This window comes from Lampris incognitus, chromosome 18, assembly GCF_029633865.1.
Source record: "Lampris incognitus isolate fLamInc1 chromosome 18, fLamInc1.hap2, whole genome shotgun sequence".
In the NCBI taxonomy this organism is placed as follows: domain Eukaryota; kingdom Metazoa; phylum Chordata; class Actinopteri; order Lampriformes; family Lampridae; genus Lampris; species Lampris incognitus.
This window is the reverse complement of record NC_079228.1, coordinates 17,789,919-17,810,654: the sequence shown is the minus strand read 5'-3', so window position 1 is coordinate 17,810,654 and position 20,736 is coordinate 17,789,919. Positions and strand designations below refer to the sequence as shown.

The window sequence follows — 20,736 nt, the reverse complement described above, 5'->3', positions numbered from 1 at the left end:
CAAAAGAGCCTGCAGATGATTTTCCTGTGAAATCACCGGACAGCTGTGTTGACAGTGTCATGGCTTACACACACACACACACACACACGCAGTCCCTGCACACTTTTTGCTCCAATACAGTATGAGTACAACAATATATATATACATACATACAAACACATATACATACAATGTATAATATAGCATTTCAAGTCATAAATACCTGTAAGAAAAACGATTAAACGGGTCAGGTAGCTCCGACTCCAACAAACACTGGCCGGCACCACCAGTCCCAGCATGGAGTGGGAACATTGAATAAATAATACATTTGCACATATCGCTGCAGACTAGTACCTTAACTCGCTCAAGATGGCAGACCGGCTTGGCATGAATATTTACATGTTGACCCAGCAGTGGGGTCACGCACCATTGCACACATCGCTGGGCATCAAAACACCAATTTACCCAGAGAAGAAGCCAAAGCTGCCCGTTCACCCCAGCAACTTTTTAGAGAACAGGGAGAGTGTTAAGAAAAGTTAATGATGATATAATAATAATAATAAGCAAAGCTTGTACTGTATGATGTCAGCAAGCAAGAAACAATCTGCATGAACTCTTGAATCAAATTAGTTTTTTTTTTAAATATTTTATTCCAAAACCTTCAAAATAAGTTTCAAGTTCAAGAAAGTAGAATAAGCTTAGACACAATGCAAAGCATCATATACAGACGGATAAAATACATTTTATATATTGCAGACAAGCCATGGTGGGTCTTACATATGTACATTATGTATGTAAATTTTTTATTTACACTCTTTTTTACATTAACAAAAGCTTTGTTTCTATTTTATCTTTGTATATATATATTTATATATATATATAGATATATTTTTTGTATATTCCCCACTAGCATTTGTACTACAATAATGAAAAAGAAAAACATTTACATATATGTCAATCCATTTTTCTTCTTTTTATATTACAAATGAATTTCCATAAAAATATATCTCTGTACAAAAAGTTTTTTTTTTTTGTGTGTTCACATGTTATATCTCTTTTTCCGAGACTTCATCCTCACCTCCGCAGCTCTGCAGTCTGATCAGGTCCGCGTTTGTACACGTGTTTCCATGTAACCCATTTGGTCAAAAGCAAACCACTTCCACTGTAAATTTGCCCTTTGCCTGCAAATTTTTATAAGTCTTTTTTTCATGTAGTTTTTTTTTAATCCTATGGTGTGTGTGTTGAGGCTTTTCCAGGGTCACGGTGCTCTTGCTCAGGCGTGAATGAGTTTTAAGAGTTGTCATTTCAGAGACTGGTTATAGAGATCTGCAGGACTGGTGCAAAATATGTTTAATGTCAACAAAAAAAAAGAGAAGGATGAGCATGGGCCCTAATGTTATTTCTTTATCACACACCAAAAATCAGGGATTTTGCTGTGTCCCACAATTTGTAATTAACTTGTATGTGTCGCATTTGCTCGGCTGTATTCTAAACTGGACACCCAAAGGTTCAACACATACTGGTCACACACATCCAGAACATTCTGCAGCCTCTAATGAGGGATAATGGGCGGCTGTGAAACTCAGACAGGGCTCACAGTGTTGCACAGATGAACTGTGATGCACTCGACATAATACAACACATCCAAATGTGATTTTATGACATGATTTGATGACAATTCAAATTTGGAGCTGGAGGTGGCAGAGTTGAGAACGCTAAGATTTTCATTGGGAGTGATGAAGAAGGGCAGGATAACACAATCTTGGAAAGTGAGAGGATGCCTGAGGAGTGGAGAAGAAGCATACTGGTACTGATTTTCAAGAACAAAGGCGATGTGCAGAACTGTAGCAACTACAGAGATATAAAGCTGATCAGCCACAGCATGAAGATATGGGAAAGAGTAATAGAAGCTAGGTTAAGAGGAGAGGTGACGATTAGCGAGCAGCAATATGGTTTCATGCCATGAAAGAGCACCACAGATGCAATGTTTGCTTTGAGAATGTTGATTGAGAAGTATAGAGGTGGCCAGAAGGAGTTACATTGTGTCGTTGTAGATTTAGAGAAAGCATACGACAGGGTGCCGAGAGAGGAGGTGTGGTATTGTATGAGGAAGTTGGGAGTTGCAGAGAAGTATGTAGGAGTGGTGCAGGATATGTGTGAGGGAAGTGTGACAGTGGTGAGGTGTGCGATTGGAATGACAGATGGGCTCAAGGTGGAGGTGGGATTACATCAAGGATCGGCTCTGAGCCCTTTCTTGTTTGCAATGGTGATGGACAGGTTGACGGACAAGATCAGGCAGGAGTCTCCATGGACGATGATGTTCACAGATGACATTGTGATCTGTAGCAAGAGTAGGGTACAGGTTGAGGAGAGCCTGGAGAGGTGGAGGTATGCACTGGAGAGAAGAGGAATGAAAGTCAGTAGGAGCAAGACAGAATGCCTATGTGTGAATGAGAGGGTGGACAGTGGAATGGTCAGGACGCAAGGAGTGGAGGTGACAAAGGCATATGAGTTTAAATACTTGGGGTCAGCTGTCCAAAGTAAAGGGGAGTGCAGGAGAGAGGTGAAGAAGAGAGTGCAGGCAGGGTGGAGTGGGTGGAGAAGAGTGTCAGGAGTGATTGTGACAGAAGAGTACCAGCAAGAGTTAAAGGGAAGGTTTACAAGATGGTACTGAGACCAGCTATGTTATATGGTTTGGAGACAGTGGCACTGATGAAAAGACAGGAGGCGGAGCTGGAGGTGGCAGAGTTGAAGATGCTAAGATTTTCACTGGGAGTGACGAAGAAGGACAAGATTAGTAACAAGTATATTAGAGGGACAGCTCAAGTTGGATGGTTTGGAGACAAAGCAAGAGAGGCAAGATTGAGATGGCTTGGACATGTGCAGAGGAGAGATGCTGGGTTTACAGGATGCTGAGCATGGAGCTGCCAGGGAAGCGGAAAAGAGGAGGTTTATGGATGTGGTGAGGGAAGACATGCAGATGGCTGGTGTGACAGAGGAAGACGCAGAAGAGAGGAAGAAATGGAGACGGATGATCCGCTGTGGCGACCCCTAAAGGGAACAGCCGAAAGTAGCAGAAGATGATTTAATGACAAATCATAAAATCATAAGACCGTTCCAATTTTCAGTGATAAAACTACCCCCCCCGATGCTTGAGACCACCGACTGCAATGAGTTCGACAGTAAGAATTGCATGATGTGGTTCTGAAAAACAATCTCAAACGTGCAGTTGTTGGTTCTGACACTGATGTGGCTCTGCTGTAAAAGATGCAAGATAGCATCCATTATCCATCCATCCATTACCCAAGATGCTTATCCCAATTAGGTCACGGGGATGTTGGAGCCTATCCCAGCAGTCATTGGGCGGCAGGCGGGAAGACACCCTGGACAGGCCACCAGGCCATCACAGGGCCGACACACACACATTCACAACCAGGGATAATTTAGTGCAGCTGGTTCACCTGACCTACATGTCTTTGGACTGTGGGAGGAAACCGGCGCACCTGGAGGAAACCCACGCAGACACAGGGAGAACATGCAAACTCCACACAGAGGATGACTCCGGGGCTCGAACCCAGGACCTTCTTGCTGTGAGGCGACCGTGCTAACCACTGCGCCACCGTGCCATGTGAATTTAAATGTGATTTTATGACATGATGATTTGATGACAAATCACAAATTCATGTCTGTCCCAATTCTCAGTGATATAAAATTCATCTATGCTGCAAGGATTTTGATAAAATCCCCCCCCCCCCCCAATGCTTGAGACCACTGACTGCAGTGAGCTCAATGATGAAGAAGAATTGCATGACGTGGGTCTGAAAAACACATCTCAAACGTGTGGTTGTTGGTTCTAATACAGACGTGGCTCTGCCGCGGGAGATGCGAGACAGCAGGTGGGAAACGTGGGTCAAAGCAGAGCATTCAGCACGACGGAGCGACAGCTTCAGTTTTCCATAGATAATACAGTATGCAATTCATCGCACAAGGCTGTGGCGAAAACCGACAATTTGCGTTACCAAAGTCAAGGGGGAGGACTTTCAGCCCAATCCCCGTCCATCAGTCGTTTAATGGGATGGAGGGAATGGAAGTCGTTGGAGGCTCAAAGACCATAACTATGTGCCTGAGCCATTACGGTGGAGATGGTGAGGAGGGAAGAAGAGCATAGAGCTGCTGCGTCTGGCTGATAACAAAAATGAAGCGAGAATGAATGGAGTCTTTCTGTCTTAAAATATGCAGGGGAGAAGCTGGAAAGTAGGCAGCTCGCTATCAGGGAAGACTTTCTCCCCCGACTCGTACAGTTTAACTAACCGGAATTTACTGATCTACATTTTCATTTTACTGTATTTCACTTTCTTTGAAAACTTTCTGGACAAATCCAGGAAGGGATGAAAGGATAAAAGGAGGTTTTTTTTTCTCTCCCAGCGATGTAGCATTAAGTGAAACTCCCATATATATATGAATGTTTGAGAACATATTTTTCCTTATTAAAAACTTGTCTAGTTGATGAAGCTGGAGACAAACTTGTGGCCTGATCAAACATTACATCTCCATTTTAAAACCTGATTTAATTTTAATTTGATACTTAATTTGGATATTTTCTTTGGGTGAAAGGATAACTTTTTCACTCTTTCAAAGGCTTGCACAACTCAAGCTCTCTCTCTCTCACACATTCCTGCAGTCCTTGCACAGCACAACACTGAGATAATGAGCATAAACTAAGTTACTGGAGCAGCAAAATGTCGAGGTGATCCAAACAAGCTTCCTGTTTGCATGCAGAATCAAAAAGACAATGCAAAGAGCTCCCATTATCTTCTGTAGGGGTGTGTGTATGCATTTTTGCAGGCAGTGGTTTGTTTATGCTTGAAAAGCTGTTTTTAACTCAAATGAACCTCTGAAGACATAAAGACCATTAAAAATAAGTTAGAGACGGTTAAAAATAAATCATAATCTAAATAGAGGATCATGCAACCTAACCCTAACCATAATACCTGAAAACAAACCAAAAAAAAGAGTTTATCAGGTCGTTTTTTTTGGGTGGGGGGTATGAAGGCACGCTAATCAACTCAAAGTGCTTGCTGGGAGACAGGAAGAGGAAACTGGCATGACAAATATGGTTTTGCTTGCTTAAAGTTTTTTTTTTTTTTATTCTAAAACATTGAGTGCGTGTTGATCAGAAGGATCACAGTAATGTACTGGTGGCAGGGTTGTAAACGGGGTCTTCCAACTTTATTTAAAGTGGCCACCCTCTTGGCAGTCGGGACATCCTTTCTCTCTGTGCAGTGGTTACTGAAATCCATCCATTATCCAAACCGCTTATCCTGCTCTCAGGGTCACGGGGATGCTGGAGCCTATCCCAGCAGTCATTGGGCAGCAGGTGGGGAGACATCCTGGACAGGCCGCCAGGCCATCACAGGGCCGACACACATTCACACCTAGGGACAATTTCGTATGGCCGATTCACCTGACCTGCACGTTTTTGGACTGTGGGAGGAAACCAGAGCCCCCGGAGGAAACCCACGCAGACACGGGCAGAACAGGCAACCTCCACGCAGAGGATGACCCGGGACCACTCCAAGGTTGGACTACCCCGGGGCTCAAACCCAGAACCTTCTTGCTGTGAGGCGACCGCACTAACCACTGCACCACTGTGCCACCTGGTTACCGAAATGCCGTAGTTAAACAGTCAGAAAGGCTTGATGAGTTGAAGGGTTTTATGTGCTGTATGCTGTTGTTGGGTGCAGGATGTAAAGAGATGGGGAGAGGGCGCTGCAGAGGTTTGCCTGCAAACTAATGAGGATGTGATGCTGAGATCCACTCAGAAATATCGGGGGTAAATCCAAATGAAATGTGAGGAAATGTGTAAAACAACAGTGGGATGAAATCATGTGAAATGAATTCCAGTGGCTTCAAGTTACGGTGTGAGCAACCCCCCGCTAAATCTCTGGGACAGTTCAATCCGTCTTTTACACCAACTCACAGCCAGAGCCATATTGTAGCTACACTATTGAGATAGGCTGGATGTTTATAGGAAATGTCAGTTTTGAACACAATGTTCAACCCAGGGTGAAACAGATTGAACAAACAACAGGGATTACAATGACTGGTTTCAAAGGGAAATGGAGTAAAAAATGTGGGTGTGTGTTTGCAATGAAGACATCTGTGCAAGATGGACTTTCTTCTAATTTCTAGAAGTGCTGTAAGAAAAAAGGAAAGAGGGTGGGCAGGGTGAGTAAAAATAGACACGATCAATAAAATGGATATGGATGTAAAAGAATTGTCGTGGAACAAAGATCGGCCTAATTGATAATCTGTCTCCTCAACTGGGACGGTGGAATGGATTCAGACCTCACCGCGGGTTTGACATCAAAGTGAGGCTGAGATGACAGCAAATTACATGTAATGGCTCACTTTGCTGCTGTGCGACTCAAGCACCCTTCACCCTGCTCAACATGAACTGCGGGATCCGGAGCGGATCTGTGCAACTACTCAACAAAAATAGCCGGCTGAGGGGGTCTTTGAAATCCTGAAATTGCATCGGTTCTTCGTTTGCAAAAATAGAACTCTTCTGCCCATACACACATACACACATTAAAAAGGGTCACAGCAGCTTTAATGTCTCCTCCAATCCTCTGTATGACACTTTCCCCCATATTCTAAGCCAGTATGCAGACATGCTATTTCACAACTTAAGCATGAATCCCTTTGCCTATATTTTGTCAAGAGTCCCATTCTGGTGAAAACTTCCAACTATTTCACTGAATAGTGTGACAGAGGAAGATGCAGAGGACAGGAAGAGATGGAAAACGGCTTATCCGCTGTGGCGACCCCTAATGGGAGCAGCCGAAAGTAGTAGTAGTAGATTAAGCTGATACCCATAGACCCCCCCCCCACAACTTCTATCATTTGCCAAAATGCAATCCACATCAATTAAGAGTTTCACAGGAGTGTGGCGTCAGAGGCATAAACGCTGGTTTTCCTATCATCTGCTTAATCATTTCCAATGGAGGCGTGTGGAAGTAATTGCTACCACCCTGCTGTCACTGCTCTGAGGGACCCTCTGCATCCTTTTCATGATGAGGCAAGACAAAATAAAGCAACGCTGCTCTACTCAAAAGGATGGCGCTGTCAGAAGTTAGCTTGGAGACAACAAAAAAAATGCGGCGTGACATGAATGTAATCCAGCGGGAATGACTCGGCGCCTCGGTTGCATCCATACTTTGCATTCAAAAGCTTTCATTTGATGATTTAGACCTTGAGAAAACTTTCATCTCTGTTTTCCCAAAGCCAAACTTAGACAGAGAGAGAGAGAGAGCACATACTGCATCTACATGGCACCGTCAAGCCAAACAAGCACGTGAAGGTGGGCTCAGGCAAAGGAGGAAAGTCAAAGGCAGAAAATCTGACATCTGACTTGACATGTGTCTTTTCCGGCGCTGTGATGTGATGCTCTGGCTTTGTTGCAACTTTTCAGAGGAAAGTCGCATCTGGTCCCGAGGCCAGTATCCGTGGAAGCCATCTCACCACTCTAGTTTTCTAGTTCGACCCGGCCCTTCCGTGTCTCTTACCACTTATTAGCCTGTGTGATTTGCACAGTGTACCAAGAATCTTAGAGTCCTGTCTCCCTTCCGACATGTCAGTATAAGTGCGTCCATTTTGAGAGACAGCTAGGTTTTGTCTAGCCACTTCTTCGATCCAGAGTCTTGGAGCGAAGCAAAGAGTCTCTGACTGGACATGGTTCCCAACAATGAAGGAGAAGAGAGTGCGAGTGGGGCTACCTCTGATGCCGCTTTTCTCTAAGTCTGTACACCATCGTCCCTTTCCCTGCTTAGACATCAATCCTTTGTGTTGTCCAGAGCATCCTTGTGGACAATGTACCCCCTTGCGCCCTACATTTAACATTTCTGGAAATGCTCCTCGTAGCGGAAGATGAGATGACAGCGTACTCTAACTTATCTCTTTTGCTGGGCCTGGATGAATCTTTGGGGGTGTAGTGATAACAGAAAAAGATAGACGGGCGATGCTTTGGGGCAGATTGCTGATATAGCCACCAAAAAAAATGTGCATTAACACACTATCTCTCTCTTTCTCTCACACATACACATGGTTCAGCAGCCTTACTAAGTGTTTTCTTCTTCTGCAACTCCAGCTACCGTTTTACCCCCACCCTCAGACACAGCTGCCTTGATAGGAATTTTTTTTTATCGTTGGTTAAAAAAAAAGAAGAAAAAAAATGTCAAGCCCAAAAAGTAATAAGGACCGAATGCTCGTCTCCAAAGTGGCCGCCAAAAGTCGTTGAACTTTTAATTCATCCTTGACCAGACGAGTAGGGGCCTCACGCGAAACTATTCCACGTCCTCAAGAGCGAACAGTCGGGTAAAAAACAGGATGTCCAACTACTCATCTGGGATCCGAAGAAAACAAGCGTACAAAAATCAAGCCAATGGAGAGAGAGAAGAAGAAGAGAGAAAAAAAAACACAGTGGAGACTGTCTCTTTGACTTACATGGGTCCACGCGAGGCTGCCTGCCGCACGCTTCGCTCGCAGGGTGATCTGTGTCGGCTACAGGCCGTTTTCCTCTGCTTCAGGTCAACTCGGGTTTTTAACCTTTGGGTTTCGGCAAAAGTGCGGTGAGAAGAGTCGCCACAGCGTCGCTCACAGCACCGTCCCTGCCTCCCGCCAGCCGCAGGGTCGGGTGAACGCTTGTCCCACAAGCTAGGGGACGCGAAGAGGAGACCATGTGAAGATGCAGTCGCTATCGTCCAGATTACTGGTCGCAGTCTCTCGACATGGTTTCCGCCTTTTTTTTTCTTTTTTCTTTTTTTTTTTTGTGTTGTGTTTTACTCGTCTCCTGTGGAAAAAGTCTTTGCCACGGGAGGTGATGTCTCTAGAAGGTATTTCAGCGGGTAAAATAAGCTCCCTCTTTCTCTCTTTGCCCTGGGAGCTGTGGAAATCCTCTGTTGGAAGGCAGGCAAAAAAAAAAAAAAAAAAAAAACCACGGGCACCTTTCTCTTCCCCTAAATGAATGGAAAGTGATTGCAAGAAAGTCAAGAGGCGGAGGCGGGGGGGGGTAGGACATGATAGGAAAAGGGCGAGGACGAGTGGCGAAAGTGAAAGAAAATATGAATAGAAGGGCAGGTAAAAAGAAAGGCGGCCACAGAATAATGAATATGAAATAGAAACGGAGGTTAGGGGTAATAGAAAAGAGGGCCGGGTGGTGATAACAGCGGGGAACAAACAGAGGAAATTCCACGTGAGCGTTATCAGCGAAACAGAGCACACATATTTCCAAAAGCATTTGACTTGTGTTTCTAAACTAGGAAATAAAGCACTGATGACCTTTTCCTATATAACAAACAGACCAAATCAGCTGCAGCATTATGAGACACCGATAAAAGCAAACGCGGCAAAAGTAATCCAATCACAAACGACTTGGTGGAGCTCGGCGTGTGGAGTTGGCGTTTTCTGCCGTACGGAAAATCTAAAGCGGGACACTGAAGTGTTTACTTATAGAAATGGACTCTGACAGTCTGTGTCTTGTTGCCTCAGCAGTTTCGGATCCTGGCTGGCTGTGTGTCTGCCTGTTTTTATTTTTTTTCTTCCCTCATTTTTCTCCCCAGTTGTACCCGGCCAATTATCCCACTCTTCCGAGCCATCCCGGTCGCTGCTTCACCGCCTCTGCCGATCCGGGGAGGGCTGCAGACTACTACATGCCTCCTCCGATTCATGTGGCGTCGCCAGCCGCTACTTTTCCCCTGACAGTGAGGAGTTTCACCAGGGGGACATAGCATGTGGGAGGCTCACGCTATCCCCCCCCCCCCCCAACAGGCGCCCCGCCCCAACCGACCAGAGGAGGCGCTAGTTAAGCGACCAGGACACATACCCACATCCGGCTTCCCACCCGCAGACACGCCCAACCAATTCAATTCAATTCAATTTTATTTGTATAGCCCAATATCACAAATTACAAATTTGCCTCAGTGGGCTTAACAGCAACACAACATCCTGTCCTTAGACCTTCTCATCGGATAAGGAAAAACTCCCTAAAAAAACCCTTTAACAGGGAGAAAAAATAGGAAGAAACCTCAGGGAGAGCAACAGAGGAGGGATCTCTCTCCCAAGACAGACAGCGTGCAATGGATGTTGTGTTCACGCAATTTACATAATACAACATTGAAAGAGGATAACAGAATTATAATGGACATAACATTTATGAAGAACATGATGCACAGGATGCCAACCAAGCTGTAGGTAAGACGGGGATTCAAACCGGCGATCCCCGTGTTGGTAGGCAACGGAATAGACCGCTACACTACCCAGACGCCCCCTAAGTCTCCCTGTCTTTCTGTCTTACACCAAGAGCAAGCTAGTAAAGATAGCAACACACTTCAGAACGCCTCAGTCACCTTTTCTTTACAATTTGTGCTCAGGGAACCACTTAACTAGTGCCAGAGACGCAACACCAGACATCTGATGCTGCAACTGTCTATTACAATCGCAGCCCGTGGACGTGATGGCATGTGATTCTTACCGCAGGAGGGACAGTCGCTATACTGCTGTGCACACTGTGCTGACAGTGAACTCTGTCTCGTTGGCCATGATGTCGGTGGGTTGGATGTTGCGGTCATACATCGGGTTCTCAAACGTAGCCCGTCCGTTGGTGTTCTCATGGCCCACGTAGCCGTTGAATGGAACTTTGGGTCTTCTTCTGAAAGTTATTAAAAAGTCAACACACAATTACCAATGACAACTCTGAATAATCCGAATTTATATTAGTTATATTACATTTAAATTTTCTCATTCAGCTGACCCTTTCATGCAAAGACACTTCAGCAATTATTAGATACATGTGTGTTACCAACACGCATCATACAGCACAACACAGTACTCATATCATAGCAGTACTATATGAAGTAGTATAGAAGCATATTTGCTACACAGTAATCATATCATAGTAGTACTATATGAAGTAGTATAGAAGTACATTTGCTACATAGTAATCATGTCATAGTAGTACTATGTAAAGTACTACAGAAGCACACTTGCTACATAGTAATCATGTCATAGTAGTACTATGTAAAGTAGTACAGAAGCACATTTGCTACATAGTACTCATGTCATAGCTGAGAGTGCATGTTGTGTCAAGTGTAATTAGATTAAGTTTGTCCAAGACCATCATCATCATAAAGTCAATACATGGCAGACGGACTTGGACTGAAATAATTCACACAAAGTCAATGTATACTTTAAGATCAAAGAAACTTGTTTGTGGATGGAGCCAATTTTGCAGACATGTAAGCAGCACTATGAGCAAAAATAAATAAATAAAAGAAAGAACACTATTAATAGAGTCTTCAAGACTTCTTGCTAAACCAGAAACCAAATAAACACATCCAAGTGAGTCACAGTGTTAGTTTTACATCAGCAGTCTGTAAGTTGTGGAGCTTGTTACCGATGTTTGTAGAGGTACAGGGCAAAGCCTGCAATGATCATGGCAATAAAAGGCACTAGGATGGCTGCTGCCACTGAACTGCTGTTGGAGGCAAAATTGTAGCCTTGGTTTTCCCTGCTGGTATCTAAACTTTCTGTAAAAAAAAAAGAAGAAAGAAAGAGATAAAATACGGATGAGAGACTTTCCCTTTGATTTAACGTACATTCAGTGCAGTGTGACTGTTATAACCAGCAAATGGATGACAGGAAATGACCCCAATCAAATGAAACATGTAGGCTACTATATGAACAGAGGAGGAGAGAAGATAAGACACGGTACGGAAAATACGGAGAGAAAGGCAAGTAAAAAAGAAAGATAGCCACAAATTAATATATAAGAAATAACAAAGGAATGTGGGAAATAATGGAAAAGAGGGCTGGTCATGACAACAGGGCGAATTGAACAGAGGAAATCCCATGTGAGACTTATCAGAGAGAAACAACACATCCGTTTTCAGAAGAGTAAAACTTGCACTTCTGAACTCAGAAATAAAGCATGGATGACCTGATACGAAGAAAGAAAACATGTCTGGTAATAATCCTATCTGCAAAGAGACAGTATGAACAGAAGAGGACGAAAAGAGATAAGAAAAATTAATAGCTGAAACAATAAGTTAGGAGCACTTCATTTATGCTTAATAGAGTGAGAGGACAAGTGACCCCCCACCCACAGAATTTGTCAAATTTCATTATCCAAACAGTGACTTTTAATTATTGATATCAAGACTCGGCAGCTATGAAATCATTGCAAATTCATTTTCCACTTTAGGGAGGTGTTTTTGCAAAAGCAACAATGGGTGAGTGATGGTCCACCTGTTCACCAGAGAACGCCAAGAACGCTCCAATAAAGTCCCAGCGACACACGAGAAGGAATTCAAGAATTCAATTACTGAGGTCTGAGGCAGCGACCAATCAGCCCCCTGCTGAAGGAGCACGTGCACACAAACAGATGAAGCTGTGTGAGTAACACACCACATGCAAAGGCATATAGGATGCACGCATGCACACACACACCATCCATCCATCCATTATCCAAGCCGCTTATCCTACTCAGGGTCGCGGGGATACTGGAGCCTATCCCAGCAGTCATTGGGCGGCAAGCGGGGAGACACCCTGGACAGGCCACCAGGCCATCACAGGACCAACACACACACCACACCACACACACACAATTAACACCTAGGGACAATTTTAGTATGGCCGATTTACCTCACCTACATGTCTTTTGGGGGATTGATAAGGCTTTTGTTACTAATATGACAAATATTTCCCACATTAGGACTGATTCCTTACAGCAAAACTCACAACTGAATCAAACTACACACCGGCACACTACACACTACTACACACTCAACAAACTTGATTAAATCAAACTAGGATGAGCTGAAATCCAAAAAAACAAAAAATAACAAAACAAAAAGATTGAGTAGGAAAACATCCAAGACACACGTACACATCCTTGCATGCAAGACCCCACACGGATGCCCTGGCACCAACCCCAACACTCTGTATTAATAAAAGAGCTGTTTGCGCAATCTGCTGTGGCGGGGAGAGGGGGCAGAGGTGGAGTCTGCACCTGTTGTAGGGAGCTGCCGAGGCACCCTCTTCATTATATCAGAGTTTCACACGAGGTAACTTTTACTAGTTCACACACACACCCCTACACAAAAAGAGCTGTCACACAGACGGCTCCATCTCTGTTTCCCTCGTCCTCGTTCCCTCTGATCCTGCGTCAGCCCCTTCTGTACACAGAGTGAGCCAGACGGACTTATCAGTGAGAGGCAAAGGCTGTCCAGGCTCAAGAAAAATGACATTTTTTAATTAACCACCACTGGGGGCCGATGGAGAGTTTTGGTGTTAGCAGAGCACATGGGTACATACATATCACATTGCTCTGCAATCGACAACACGCACTGCAGGATGGGAAAGGTAAGGTCCAACTTAGAGGGACAAGAGATGCCTTTTTTTCTTCTTTTGACCCCCCCCCCCTTTTCTCCCAATTGTACTTGGCCAATTACCCCACTCTTCCGAGCCGTCCCGGTCGCTGCTCCACCCCCTCTGCCGATCCGGGGAGGGCTGCAGACTACCACATTTCTCCTCCGATACATGTGGAGTCGCCAGCCGCTTCTTTTCACCTGACGGTGAGGAGTTTCACCAGGGGGACGTAGCGCGTGGGAGGACCACGCTATTCCCCACAGTTCCCCCCCGAACAGACGCCCTGACCAACCAGAGGAGGCGCTAGTGCGGCGACCAGGACACGTACCCACATCCGGTTTCCCACCCGCAGACACGGCCAATTGTGTCTGTAGGGACGCCCGACCAAGCCGGAGGTAACACGGGGATTCGAACCGGCGATCCCCGTGTTGGCAGGCAATGGAATAGACTGCCACGCCACCTGGGCGCCCCATAAGAGATCATTTTTTAAATCCAACACTTTTCCCACTTTATGTCACTCTCCCTCACAACCATAATTCTTTTTATATTCCCTCCATTTTTCTCGTCTCATAATCTCCCCATCGCTATGTTTCTTTCTCTCTCTCGCTGGCGTGCTCGTCCTTTTTCCTTTTCTCGCTCTCTCAACAAATATCTCGCCATGTGCAGAGGTGAGTGTGATGTATTTTTGGTTGTGTGGGCAGAGCTATCAAACCACTGAAGAAATAAAAAGGCATGCAAACACACACACATATGCAAAGTGGCTGCACGACTGCAGCAGGCACCCATCCAGACACATGGAGCCAGGATGTAAGGATTTTACTGGCTGCAAGCTACAGACTATAATAAAAAAGGAAGAAAAATAAGAGGGGAAAAAAAACCTTGCAGCCAGAAGGATTACTTGGATGGGATTTCTAGGTTACATGCTGGAAGGAGAGTATACAGATGGCTTTGTTGAAAAGATGCTCCGCACTTGTGGGAGCGCGGTTGAAAAGATGCTGAAGTACCCAAGGATGACATGGGGAAGAGATGCATGTCATTTATTGTACCAAACAGGGAGATGTGAAGCCATCGGGTCTGCTGGGGCAACAGCTCAACACTCATGTACACGCTGGCATGTGTGTATATATATACACTACCGTTCAAAAGTTTGGGATCACCCAAACAATTTCGTGTTTTCCATGAAAAGTCACACTTATTCACCACCATATGTTGTGAAATGAATAGAAAATAGAGTCAAGACATTGACAAGGTTAGAAATAATGATTTGCATTTGAAATAAGATTTTTTTTACATCAAACTTTGCTTTCGTCAAAGAATCCTCCATTTGCAGCAATTACAGCATTGCAGACCTTTGGCATTCTAGCTGTTAATTTGTTGAGGTAATCTGGAGAAATTGCACCCCACGCTTCCAGAAGCAGCTCCCACAAGTTGGATTGGTTGGATGGGCACTTCTTTGAGCAGATTGAGTTTCTGGAGCATCACATTTGTGGGGTCAATTAAACGCTCAAAATGGCCAGAAAAAGAGAACTTTCATCTGAAACTCGACAGTCTATTCTTGTTCTTAGAAATGAAGGCTATTCCATGCGAGAAATTGCTAAGAAATTGAAGATTTCCTACACCGGTGTGTACTACTCCCTTCAGAGGACAGCACAAACAGGCTCTAACAGGTACTATTTAATGAAGATGCCAGTTGGGGACCTGTGAGGCGTCTGTTTCTCAAACTAGAGACTCTAATGTACTTATCTTCTTGCTCAGTTGTGCAACGCGGCCTCCCACTTCTTTTTCTACTCTGGTTAGAGCCTGTTTGTGCTGTCCTCTGAAGGGAGTAGTACACACCGGTGTAGGAAATCTTCAATTTCTTAGCAATTTCTCGCATGGAATAGCCTTCATTTCTAAGAACAAGAATAGACTGTCGAGTTTCAGATGAAAGTTCTCTTTTTCTGGCCATTTTGAGCGTTTAATTGACCCCACAAATGTGATGCTCCAGAAACTCAATCTGCTCAAAGAAGTGCCCATCCAACCAATCCAACTTGTGGGAGCTGCTTCTGGAAGCGTGGGGTGCAATTTCTCCAGATTACCTCAACAAATTAACAGCTAGAATGCCAAAGGTCTGCAATGCTGTAATTGCTGCAAATGGAGGATTCTTTGACGAAAGCAAAGTTTGATGTAAAAAAAATCTTATTTCAAATACAAATCATTATTTCTAACCTTGTCAATGTCTTGACTCTATTTTCTATTCATTTCACAACATATGGTGGTGAATAAGTGTGACTTTTCATGGAAAACACACAAATTGTTTGGGTGATCCCAAACTTTTGAACGGTAGTGTATATATATAAAAAAAACACCCAACTCAAAAGCAATTGCAACTTAAGCCTTCATGACACCAAATGCATTTGGGGAAAACATATTTCATAGACAGAGATAAATATAGCGATATGCCTTTTCTATAACCATGTGATGGTTCACTCACCCAGCCTCTGGAGACCAAACTGGCCAAAGCCTTTCCCGCGTACGAATCCCTGGTACACAAAGGAGTTGGAGGAGGGGATGTAGGACACCTAGAGAGACGGATGAAAGGGATGGATATGACGCGTGTGCCAGACCCTGGATTTACAAAGGTGTGCATCATCAAAGTGTCAGCGGTCGGGCATGCACTGAAAATGAATAATCGCATCACGGCGGCTGAGGAAAGCTCTCACATAGACAGCATTTGATATGACACATGACATTACTCTAGTAAAGGGTACTAATGTAAACACACTGATCACCTACATATACACACGTTAACACACGAGAAGAATTTTTGCCTGCACAAGGTCTGTTTGCATGCAAATAGAATATTCTGTGCCATATATCTCATTAATACGCACATAAAAATATGCAAACATGCACACATACACACACACACACGCCTTTTTAATTATATCTGCAGTGTGTTGCTCCAGAGGTGCCCGGGGTGGGGGATAATGTGGGAGACGGAAGAGGAGGAGGGCTGTCGGGTCCTGATTACCTAGCGATGATTTAACTGACATTTTAATTAAAGAGAAAACTCTCCGTGGGTCCTACATCTCCCCAGAGTGACAGGGTTAGTGTACACGTGTGGCTGTGCATATCTGCGATACTTCCTCTTCCTGTGTGGGTAACTTTATGTGTCTGGTATGCAGTGTGCATGCTTGCACTCACGAATGTGCATGTGTGTGTGCGCGTGTTTGTGTGTGCTTTACACAGATGTGTGTGTGATATTTGTCTATGCTGGACCAACCCTGCTCTCAAACACAGAGGACGGTTAATGAGTACGACCTCGAGCTTGCACTTACATGTCCGTCGAGAGCCCAGTTGTCAATTTTGAACTTGTTGACAAAGATCTCCACCGGACCTCTGATCTGATGAACCTGCAAGAGCAGCTGGGCTTCCTCTCTCTTGTAAGTACCTACACAAACAACAGACAACGGTGCACAGACTAGATTTTCAACTGGGGCTGTTTTTATTTTTACACCTAAATACAGCATACTGTATTACAAATCAATCAATATTTGTGTAAATATGCTTAAATTCTATAAATGAGTTGAAGAACTATGTGCAGGACTTCTTTGTTGAAGTACGATTATGTGGTGTGCAGCCAAACACAACATCATATCTTAATGATCATATCAAATTAAAACCGGTACCGAATAAAAAGATAAACAGTACATTTAAAAAAATCCAGCGGTCACATCCGGGTAGCGTAGTGGTCTATTCCGTTGCATACCAACACAGGGCTCGCTGGTTCGAATCCCTGTGTTGTCTCCGGCGTCCCTACAGACACAATTGGCTGCGTCTGCGGGTGGGAAGCCGGATGTGGGTATGTGTCCAGGTCGCTGCACTAGCGCCTCCTCTGGTCGGTCGGGGGCGCCTGTTCGGGGGGGGGGGGCTGGGGGGAATAGCGTGATCCTCCCACGCGCTACGTCCCCCTGGTGAAACTCCTCACTGTCAGGTGAAAAGAAGCGGCTGGCGACTCCACATGTATCAGAGGAGGCATGTGGTAGTCTGCAGCCCTCCCGAATCAGCAGAGGGGATGGAGCAGCGACCAGGATGGCTCGGAAGAGTGGAGTAATTGGCCGGGTACAATTGGGGAGAAAAAGGAGGAAAAATCCAAAAATAAAAAAATCCAACAGTCTTTTCCATGCAGGGGGAAATGGAACAGTTCCTCACTCAGGGGCATCATCAGACTTCCTGTCATATTTACTTCTCATGAATCCTAAATAGGTTACCTTTGATGTGGGAATAACGGGGAAAAAGAGCTGAAGACACACTATGAAATGCGAGGGCGCGAGCCTGTTCTGAGGGCCCTCGACTGTGACTGCTTGTGTGTGTGTGTGTGTGTGTGTGTGTGTGTGTGTGTGTGTTTGTGTGTGTGTCTACTGTCCTGCTGTACCAACCGGCAAGTTTGAGTTCCACACCGCTGTGGTCGATGAGCGTCCCGTTGACACGGTTGCTGAAAGGTTCAAAGGCGTTGATGCTGAGCATGGCCGGCTGCTTCTTCCCCAGGTACTCGTAGGAGCCCCTCCACAGAGAGTTCTTGGCAAACACACCGCCTGGGACTGAGATAAGGCAGGAGGCAGAGAGGGAGGGAAGGAAAGAGCGAATGATAGGAGGCAGAAGTGTGCAGGGTGGGTTAAAGAGAGGAAAAAAAAGAACCCAAAAAGCTTGTTTTGTGTCCAAATAGTGGGAAGAAACTCTGGTAAACCACTTAGAAAGCATCAGAAGTTCTTTCAGTGTTGAGAACGCTGCAGGGGGCGGTTGGATGTTGGAGGTATTCGGGGATTTGTGTTACCTGGTAGTTTGGAGGGTGGTTCCTGCACGGTCCCCACTGGACTTTTACCGCTTGGGCGGTTATCAGCTAGAAAGCAAAACAGAACAGAAAATAATTCAGTGTAAGTATAGTAGTTTGCAAAGTCTGAAAAACAACAACAACAACAACCAACAACTAGCCTTGTAGTCAACACTACCCAAGTCCAGACCTAGTCTTCTTTTTTTTTGGGGGGGTGGGGGGGGGAGTCCAAGTCAAGTCCATGACTTTAAGGTGGTGAGTCCGAATCAAGACCAACAGAGTCAAAACTCATGTAAAGACTGAAACCAGTGCAAGTCCAATCAAACACCAGGACTGTACCTGTAGTAGTCTATCGTCACAGTAACAGTAAAGAGTTCACAAACTGTCATGTTCATCTGGGCTTTTTGTCTTCAACCAAGGAAGGAATGTTTCAGAATCCAATTTTCTAATGATTTTAAGAAACATGGGCGATCCGGGTAGTGTAGTGGTCTATTCTGTTGCATACCAGCACGGGGGTGGCTGGTTCAAATCCCTGTGTTACCTCTGGCATGATCGGGGGTCCCTACAGACAAGATTGGCCATGTCTGTGGATGGGAAGCCGGATGTGGGTATGTGTCCTGGTCACTGCACTAGCACCTCCTCCGGTCGATCGGGGGCGCCTGTTCGGGAAGGAGGGGGAACTGGGGGAAATAGCGTGATCCTCCCACGCACTACGTCCCCTTGGCGAAACTCCTCACTGTCAGGTGAAAAGAAGCAGCTGGCGACTCACATATAAAGGAGGAGGCATGTGGTAGTCTGCAGCCCTCCCCAGATCGGCAGAGGGGGTGGAGCAGCGACCAGGACGGCTCGGAAGAGTGGGGTAATTGGCCAAGTACAATTGGGGAGGAAAAAAAAAGGGGGGGGGCAATTTGAATAGATTGCACTGTGTTGCTTTCTGTGGGGTGGTTGGATTTGAGTTGTGTTTAGTCAGAGATTTTTGTTTGGTTTGGGTACAAACTTGTGAAAGTTATTTCGTTTACATGTGGTTGAATTGTGGCATTGTTTGAATTGTTAGTTACATAGGTGAATCTGAGTATTGATAATAATAATGAGATTTATTCCAGTTCCGATTGTATGTGATTTCTGTGTGCTTGATGAGGACTTTTATTGCGAGGTTCTATTGGCGAGAGATGCGTGCATCCGGGGTCTCAGTCGGGGAGCTGCTGTGATTGGCTGGTTTGCGTTCTGGGGGTGACGTCGGGAAGGTTGGTGCAGCTTCGGAGTGGGGACTCTTTAGTATGACGGGACGAGGACGGACTGGTGAGTGATTGCGGGAGTGAGTGAGTTGTATTGTGTGTTAGCTTTGAGTTGAGGGTACTTGAATGATGTATGTTTGTATTTTGTGTGTTTTCTTTTTCAAGGTTCGTAACCTGTTGGTTAAAAATAAAGAAATTTTCGACCATTGAGTGACGTCCTGTTCATCCTCGCCTCAGCTGCGGGGCTTGTTTGAGAGTTAGCAGCACATGCACTTTATTGATTTCCTCTGGGGATCTTCCAGATAGTCTTGAACTTGAACTTCTGGTCTTGTACTCAACTGGTCTTGAGAGTCTGCACTGTCTGAGATGAGGCCGATACAATCCAAACAACAACAACAACAGTTCCTTTGAACACACCGGCACCGAGCTGCTGGTGGGGTGGAGGAAGTGGGTACCCGTACGTCCTGTTTTCCCCCACTACAAATAAGCCCGGCGTTGCTCAGAGCAGAGGTAGCCTGTGACAGGGCCTGACTCATGTTGACAAAGAGTAGCCTGGGCAGCCCTGCAGGGTGAAGGCTGAAACACACAGAGTTTCCCAGCTCCAGGGGAGATAGTATAATAATGCTCCCCTGCACATACGACACCGCAGTCATGGCAGTAAATACACACGCAAACAAACGAAGAAGAGAGGCCTTTCCACACACTGCACCAAAAAGGGTGATGCATATTGATGGCAGTATGCGGATAAATGCTCTTGGGCTATGATACGTCTACACAGATGTACATGGACATGCACACGGACACACAAACGCGCACACAGCCCTGTCGTTTATTAGCTGCCAGGCCTTTGAGCTGGTCTTCTGTCAGAAGACCCACAGGTGCTGTTAATATCCTGTCTCTCTCAGCTGAGGCCAGCTTTCCTCCCTGCCTTCAGTCTTAGTGGCAGGGCCTTAAAAATACCTGTCAACCTCAATATTTCAGCAACACCTTGAATTAAAATCTATCACAGAGATAGCCCCCATGGTCAAACCCATTAGCATTTATCTACCCGAGATAATTGTCTGTTGATAACTCTATTTTTCCTATATGTATTTAGCCCAATGTCTGGGGGTGTCTTAATGGCTTTCTATTTGTCTGCAAGACCTTGTTAACACTGCCTTGCCATTTATAAGAGATGCCTCTCGCGAACCAAATCAATGAGATGCATTGGCCTAATCAAGTTTCTGTGCCCTTGTTAATGTTTCACTGTGTGTGTGTGTATGCATTTAGCATGAGTGTGGGTGT

The 20,736-nt window shown here is 45.1% G+C and overlaps 1 protein-coding gene across 1 annotated transcript in view; it reads right to left on the bottom strand.

The window, feature by feature from the left end:
* Nucleotides 1-10,527: 10,527 nt before the first annotated feature.
* Nucleotides 10,528-20,736, bottom strand: part of csmd2 (CUB and Sushi multiple domains 2) — a 366,715-nt gene continuing 356,506 nt past the window's right edge. The window contains exons 66-71 of the mRNA XM_056298741.1: nt 18,221-18,286; nt 17,826-17,987; nt 16,725-16,837; nt 15,878-15,965; nt 11,432-11,564; nt 10,528-10,687 (exon numbers count right to left, since the gene is read on the bottom strand). Of these exons, the coding sequence (XP_056154716.1) occupies nt 10,528-10,687; nt 11,432-11,564; nt 15,878-15,965; nt 16,725-16,837; nt 17,826-17,987; nt 18,221-18,286 (722 nt within the window). The remainder of the gene's footprint in view (nt 10,688-11,431; nt 11,565-15,877; nt 15,966-16,724; nt 16,838-17,825; nt 17,988-18,220; nt 18,287-20,736) is intronic.